At 29.8% G+C, this 8273-nt stretch overlaps 1 protein-coding gene across 1 annotated transcript; it reads left to right on the top strand.

The window, feature by feature from the left end:
• The first annotated feature begins 2908 nt into the window (after positions 1–2908).
• LOC130997445 (uncharacterized) lies at positions 2909–6460 on the top strand. The gene is made up of 5 exons (XM_057922770.1): positions 2909–3091; positions 4618–4690; positions 4792–4840; positions 5245–5368; positions 6122–6460. Exons 1-5 carry the CDS (start codon positions 3089–3091, stop codon positions 6200–6202), a joined length of 330 nt encoding a protein of 109 aa, XP_057778753.1. The 5' UTR covers positions 2909–3088; the 3' UTR covers positions 6203–6460.
• Positions 6461–8273: the final 1813 nt, after the last annotated feature.

Raw genomic sequence — 8273 nt, 5'->3', positions numbered from 1 at the left:
TGGGAATTTGATTTTATTCTTTGTTTAATTTTTACTTCACATTTGCATTCATGCAATGCACGAGAAATATTTTTATATTTATTCATATATAAAATTTATATCAACTCAATAATTATCAATATAATAAAAATATATTTTTAATGAAATATATTTAAGTCGAATATAGAAAAAATAAAGAAAACTGATATTATGAAAAAGCAAAAAAAGTAAGAAAATAAAATAACTGAAAAGAAAAATAATGCAAAATGAAAATAAAAATAAAACTGAAAATAAAAAAGAATTAGAAAATAGATTTATTAATAAAAAGAGGAAAGAGGAGAGACAATTTTTAAAATTTTAAATTTGTAGACAAATATAACTTATATATTTTAAATCTAATATTTACATAATGCATATCCTTTTCTTTTGAGAATTTACATAATGCATATCAAGTTAAAGTTCTCATCTTAATCTTTAATTTGATATGCATATCAAATATTCTATAATTAGTCAAATTTCACAATTTTAGAAAAAGAAATAAACATAAAAATAAGAAGATAAAGAAAATAAAAAGGAAAAATATAATTACAAATAAACCATCAATTTTATTATAATCACAAAATTGCCACACAATTTGAAATTGATGTGAAATTGAAAATTGGCTTTTTAATATATTATTATAGATTTATTTATGGGTATTTATCATATTCCCAAACCAATTTACTATTATTTGTAGATTATTAACTAAACCTTTTTTTATATTGATGAATTAGTATTATTTGTTCAAAAATGATACTAATTTAAATTATTTACTTTACAATCTATTGATTAAATTATTATTATACGATACTCATTAAATATAATATTATATACTCATTTAATTGATAATAGTTTATTAATTATTATACACTACAAATCAAACAATATCTATATTAAAGATTTTTTTTGTTACTAAATAATCGAACTTAATTATAAATAATGATATTTTTAATATTTTCATTTAATTCAATTTTTTTAAAAAAATATAAATATATTGTGAACCGTGTACTAATCTATATATTATATAAAAGAATAATTTAACGGTAAAATTTTAGCGCCATATTTTCTTATATAATTTAAAAGAACGTGATTAGCTTTCTTATATTTAAAAGAACGTGATTAACTTCTGTTTGAGATTACCACGGATTCAATCAGTTTTAGATTGATTTTTATCCTTATTTTTCTCAGAAGAAAAAAACTGACCGATAATCACATTATTTAATTTTCATAACTACAACTCCATCTCACTTGACAAAAACACAGCCGCTTCTCACCCCTTCACAACCACAACCTATCTTTCGTCTCCCCACTTGCCACAAGAACTTCACCGCTGTTAGCACTTTTTTTCATCCAATTTCATCAACGAGCCGTGACCTCGCCAATAACAATCGTAGCAGTCCAGCGACGACTTCCAACATTGTTTGACCGCCACCATCCGACAAAACGGCTACCAGCGTCTCCCCTTCCCCCTTATCAGTCAGTTTATTTTCTCTCTTAATTATTTTTTTTTATGTTGCAAAATACAAGGTTTTGATGTGTGTTTATAGGTGAAGTTTGGAAGTCGACACAGAATTTTATGAATTTATACAGGTGAGTGAGAAGGGGAATTAATAAAACAAAGCGAAGAGCTGGTACTTACAATTTCAATAAAAGCTCATAGTTTTTTATACCGCCAAACAGGTTTTGTGATTGGTACTTGACAATTTCATGCAGTCGGCGATAGTCCTATCATTCTTTGAGTACATTGTTTTGTCTCACAATTATTACGGTGCACGTAGATTTTTAAAAAAATCTATGTATGTTTTTTGTATTACATCTCCTAATATCTCATCCATTGAAAGATCCGATAGAATATATTAGAAATCTGCTACCGATCAAGAACTCCATTATTCTCAAATGTAAGCTATAGCTGTTATGCATTTACGATGTGGAGTCTGGCTAATAATGAAGAAAGATTTAACAAATTGAAACAACATCTTCAAGTTCCCAGCACAAAGAGCTTGATGCAATATAATACAAAATTAATGTTGGTGGCTTCTTCTGAATTGAAGGAAGTATTTCATTGTTTGGATAACCATGGATGACTGGGGACAGATGGAAAATATTTTATGAGGCAGCCAACATCATATGTTTATCCAACAACGAACTCAATCTTTGATGTTGTGTGGAAAATTTATTTTGAACTATGGTGTGTGATGTGAGCTATGATTTTTTTTTTGTGAGCATGTTAACAAGACCGCTGCTGGATAAGTTCACCAAATTCTGGAAAGATTTGGTTCTTGCAATTACCGTAGTGATGGATCCCAAGGCTCAAGATGAAGTTTGTGGAATTTAGCTTCTCGAGGATAATATGGTGATAATATGGAAGTCTGCACAATATGTGAGGATAGCATTCTCTCCGATGATGGTGGTTAATTGTTATTTAGATTGAATTTATAGATATTATTTTTGTTGCATTTGATTTTTGTCTAACTTGAATTTTTATGAAAAATACTTTTGTTGGTTAAAAATTTATAGATTTTTTATTTTATTCGGTTGATTGAAAGTATAAATTATTTTTGTTGCATTTCATTGTTGTCCTAACTGAATTTGTTTTTTTTCTATTGTCTTTTATATTTATTTTTTTGTATTTTGAACAAGTTCATAACATTTTTATATTAGTTGGATGATTGTTTACGGGATATCTGGTGATGATTCATTTTCTCAAGAAATTGGTCTTAATTTGTTAATTGTATTAAATAAAAATGCAACAAAAATTACAATTTATCTTATTATTATAAGCATTAATTTGATAATATTATTACTCTCAAAATTTGCATAAAATAGACTTGATATGAATAAGTCATAATTATTTAAAATAATCGTTTAATAAAAATATGAAAACTGCTTTTCCCCTCAATATTTATGTAACCCCAACCATCATTATTAAGTAGCTCGTACAGAAACCGTGATCTCTCTGTCTCTCTCACCCACACAACTGCAAATAGAAATAATTCTTGTAATAAGGCAAAGGCTCTTGTTCTACAATACGGGGCGAGGAGTTTTGAAGTGGCTAATGCTCTGAAAGGACATGGTAAATTCACAATGCCCCTTAAATTTCATTCGCATCGCATTCTGGAATAGCTGAAAATGTCGCTGAGCTGTTTACACTAGAACTTCTGATCTGTGTTATTCAGGACTTGTCAGTTTGTAGTTTCTTAAGATACGCTCAATTTAACTCAGATTTATCGTTTCGTAATATATTGTAGATCGTGAGGTGCCAAATTATTAGCAGAGACTGCGAGTATCTAGATTCTACATAGTGCGTTTTAGTTTAAGATCTGAGTTGAATACCTATGTGGATTTGTTATTGAGTATGTATTTCCATGACTGTATGATGTATGGTGATTGTACGAAAATTTAAAACTATGATTTGCTATTTTTACTACCCTATTTCTGCTGGCATGATTTTGTGATCGGAGTGGTTTTATATATACATATGTTCACATGGAATTGACGAAACAGATTCTGAATTTGTCATAGTTGATAGGTACTACTGTTGAAGCAACGACACTATTGTTAAATGAGCACTTGTTTTTTCTCTTTGTTTGATCCGTAACTTAGAAGATGCATTTTGGTATCAGTTAGAAAGGGCTTCTTTTGTAAAGTTTATATTATAGGAAGGATAAATACTCAAGAGTGGACATAAAAGAGTATATTATGTTATGTGTTTCAGATGCTATACTTCAATTATCATTGATCAATACTTTGTCACAATCAAACTATAAGCCATGCTGATATGAACTGCAATCAATCACATGAAAGAAGGATGAGACATGCTTCAACTTCCGAAATTCATCCGATCAATATTGGACCAGTAATTACACACTTGTAAAGAGTATGGATGATAACACATCCTAATCTTTTCCCATATCGATGCCTGGTGAATTTGTAGTATCGTCATTGTGGAACATTTCAAGCACTCACTTTCTTCTGACATCCATAATTCTGCAATTATGGCATCATATGACATCTTCGATTGATTTATTACTAAGCTGGCAGATTATCCCCATTTCCAAGTCTTCAACTCACAACCTGCTTCTTGAGTTTCCTCATTTCTTTGATTGCTTGCCATTTTACTTTTATTAGTGCTCCTAATAATCCATCAAATCTATCAACTGTTCTTAGTCTTTTTATCTTAAACAGAAAGATAGCAGTAACTTTTACTTCTTCTGCTAGTTGATCTAGGATGTTCCTTTAAATAAAAAAAATTACCTTTTCACGTGCACATGGACAGGGCAGGTGCTTTTGAGCATGCAATATGTGTGTGCTGACTGCTGATGGAGTCTTTTGTTAAGCTTTTACCAATTTATTTCAAATGAAGGAAAAAGTTACTTGTTTTGTAAACAGAATATATATGGCTTTTATGCGAGTGAAAAAGGACCAAAACTTATAATGCAGAAGAGGACATAAAATCTTGTTTTCCATTTGATAGTATGTATAACAGTTCTTTCTGTGCCTGTTGCTGAAAGTTTAGTCATATACAATTATTTGTGGCATGATCTAATACAATCAGATCTCTCTCTACTGAATTGTTGATTTAGCTATTTGTCTTGACAGGAAAAGGAAGCGAAGAAGGAAGCTTTTAGAAAGTACCTTGAATCCAGTGGAGTTCTTGATGCTCTAACAAAAGGTCACATCCCATTTAACATTGCATTGTTTACTCATCTGATACGGATATTAAGTTTCCATTTCTACATGTCTTATTTTGCTAACCTTTTCATTTAACTGCAGTTCTTGTCGCACTGTACGAGCAGAATGACAAACCTTCTTCAGCTACTGAGTAAGTACATCGTAAATGTAATCCATTAATATTCTTTGTGGAAAATTATGTGGTTGCTTGTGTATATGGCTGTAAGTTTTTAGTATAGTCTGGTGCCGTTGAACTCAAGTAGATAACTATGCTTCTCTAAGACTGTTTTCAATAGCAGCGCTTATTCCAACAAGACCAGCAAGAGTTGTGCTTGTAGTTTCTGAAAAGCATGCCATTGATTCAGTTGACCTTTGGTGGATGCTATGTAAGATTCCATAAAGATGAAAAATTTCTGACTCCATCTTAAAAATAGGAGAGTTTACACCATCATCCATTTGACTTTCCAGTATGGATGCATCTCTTTGCTCTAGTTATAGTTTTTCTTGACAAAGCAATAGTTGTGAAATGAAACTCTTATATTTGTGGTTTAACAGGTTCATCCAGCAAAAACTAGGAGGTCCAACCCTGTCGGAATATGAAAAGCTGCAAACTGAATTATCTGATCTACAAATACGATATAATGAGCTTTTGGCTGCACATCAAGAGAAGTCCCGAGAGGTTATCCTGATTTGATCTGTTCTGCTCCTACCACACTATCTCTGCTTATCTTTTTGAACCTGATTTTGTTTTTTGATGACATAGGAATGCTTTGGCAAAAATCAAATGTGGCCTTCGAATTTTATTCTTTTTCTGTTTTGCTACTTTCTTCTTTATATATTGAATATGCAAAAAGAAAAATAACTTGAAGTGACAATAGATGAAGAAAAAAGTTAAAATGCCAAAATAAAATATTAAATTAAGCTGATGTGGCAAGAGTGAAAAAAATTCGGGGCCTAGGGCTACGGAGGATTTTTGCCAAAATGATTAGTATCCTTGGATCATATAAACAAGTAGTGCAAATTTGCATAGCTTGTTAATTCCTCTATAACACTTCTTTTTTCTGCATATAAAGCAAAAAATCTCCTACAAAATGAGTAATGCCATCTCGAGGTCTAGGGATATATTACCATTGTTAAATGTACACTAGTTGGTGTGAGTTTTTGTAGAGATGCATATGAGAGAATCCAAATAAATTGTACATTACCTATCAACCTGTCGACATTCTTTTGTGAACTTACTCATTTTCTTCTTTATCCTTTGCACACTTTTTTTTTTGGTTGTAGTGCCTGGGCTATATTATTGTTGGGAAGTTCTCTTGTGCATGCTCATATATTATTCATGCCTGTTTTTGTGTTCTGATTGATGCAAATAAAAAAGTGATTCTTGTTACCATGCGCCTGTAATAGCTAATGATTTCACATTTTTTTGCAGTACGAGGAACTCAAAAACACTCACATCCAAGCATCAATGAACGAGAGCGCGGAGGATGCCCAAAGTGGTAAACCAACTTAATTTCATGTTACCATAGAAAACGTAGCAGCTATTCTTAATGTGTTTGTTGTGTTGATTTAAATGTCTTCTCAACTCATGGCCTTTTTAACATGATAGTCCGTATATATCGATCAAATTCCCCTTGGAGCTGAGCTAGACTTGGAATGAGGGGAATTTGAGCAACGCTGTATGTATTCCATATTCTAACATCATAGGGAACACCATTGTAATAACATGTTGCTAGCTGTTAGTACAATATCTGCTCTTTTTCCTTAGATATTTGTTTTGCTCTTAAAATTCCGCATAATGATCCTATAATATCCATCGATACCTACGTTCCTACTATGAGTGAAACTCTAGTTTAGTTCGCGTCAGTATTTTTTTTATACATTTATTTTATTTCTAATATCTCAAAAATTATTATTGACGTCCTTAATTTTAAAAATTACCTAAAAATCAACACTCAAACTGTTCATTTTTTCTATTACTTTAAATAAATGAATAAAAGAACGAGTTTTGATTTTTATGTAATTTATAAAATTAATTACATTAATAAAAAATTTTGAGGTATTAAAATCAAAATAGATGTAAGGGTTATTGCCGGAAAATACTCATAGTTTGCCAATTTTTTGATTTATAACATGACTTTATAATTTGTCCAGAAAATACATTAATTTTCAATTTAATCGCAATTATAACATGACCTTATAGTCTGACAAGAAAATACACCAATTTTCAGTTTAATTGTAATTATAACATGACCTTATAATTTATTTAGTATAATAATATCAAAATTTAGCATTAAATATTTTTAATTTTCTTTTCTTCTCAAAATATACTATAAATATATATATATACATATATATTTGATGATTATACATCTAACATAGTTCCTATTATATAGTTCATAAATTATTTAACATAGTTCCTATGTACCTAAATTATTTATTGGTTCTAATATTTTATAATTTCATAATTTAAATAGATAAATACTTATTATAAATGTATATATTAATAGAAGAGAGAGAGAAAAAGAGAGGTAATGGATCAAATGAGAATGGTTTTTAAAATGAAAAATGAGATTAGTAATGTCAGATATTCAAATTCTACCGTTGAAATTAAATAATGTGAATCAAGATTAATGAATAAGTTAATAAGACACACTAACAACATTTGATCATGGGCGGCTAGAATCTCGAAGTGTGCGTAATTTTACGACATTAATTTAATACGATTGTTCATGCATTATAATTAATTTGTTTATAGATTTTTGTTGACTTATTTGTAGATTTTACTAACTCTATTCGTTACATACATTTTTTCGTAGATTTGAAATATGGGCCGTATGTATAACGATCACATGGTCTATAAGTCATCTCTTGTTTGAAAATTCAGTCGTTTATATTTTTATTTATTTACTTTTGTTTTTTTAATTTAAATTTTTTTGATCGTTTATATATATATATATATATTTTTAACAACCGAATTTTCGGTCGTTAATATTATTTTTTCATTTTTATTTTTATATATATAAATAAATATTTTTTACGTTCGAAAATTCGGTCGTTATTATCAATTTTTTTAAGAGTGGATTTTGAAAATAACCTATTTGTTTTAGTAAATTTAAAATTTGTCCACTAAGATAAAAACTTAAAAAATAGTCACACTTACCATTTTACCATTTACCTTTAAAAAAAATCTTTTTACTCACCCCCTGCCCTGCCCCACCCCTCGACCACCCACCCCCAAGCCAAAAAAAAATCCAATTGAAAGTTCAGTTAGCAATCCAACTGACTGCTCGAAAGCTGGTTAGTAAGATTGATAACTAGTGAGTGCGGAATGTGGTGGTTGGTTAACTCACCTTTTTAGAAAATCTTTTAAGTTATCTATTTAGCTTAATCAAAGTTCAGTTTAAGATTAGTGACCTAAGTCAGTTTGATGAAATATACTCAAAGACAGTTTTAATGCTTGTGTTGTATGCGATGCATGAGATTAGTTTGCTGACAGTTAAGCAGATATATCAAACTAAATTGAAATACTAAATATAAGAATACATGCAATTTTAAGTAGTTCGGAGAATACTCCTACGTCC

Source organism: Salvia miltiorrhiza, chromosome 8 (assembly GCF_028751815.1).
Source record: "Salvia miltiorrhiza cultivar Shanhuang (shh) chromosome 8, IMPLAD_Smil_shh, whole genome shotgun sequence".
NCBI classification, from domain to species: domain Eukaryota; kingdom Viridiplantae; phylum Streptophyta; class Magnoliopsida; order Lamiales; family Lamiaceae; genus Salvia; species Salvia miltiorrhiza.
The sequence above is the reverse complement of the archived record's forward strand: the minus strand, read 5'-3'. Positions and strand labels throughout refer to the sequence as shown.

What these genes read in the sequence shown, in the direction of transcription:
- LOC130997445 (XM_057922770.1), top strand. An exon ending in AAACCTTCTTCAGCTACTGA is followed by an intron (nt 4,841 to 5,244) that starts GTAAGTACATCG and finishes GTGGTTTAACAG; the next exon opens with GTTCATCCAGCAAAAACTAG. An exon ending in ATCAAGAGAAGTCCCGAGAG is followed by an intron (nt 5,369 to 6,121) that starts GTTATCCTGATT and finishes ATTTTTTTGCAG; the next exon opens with TACGAGGAACTCAAAAACAC.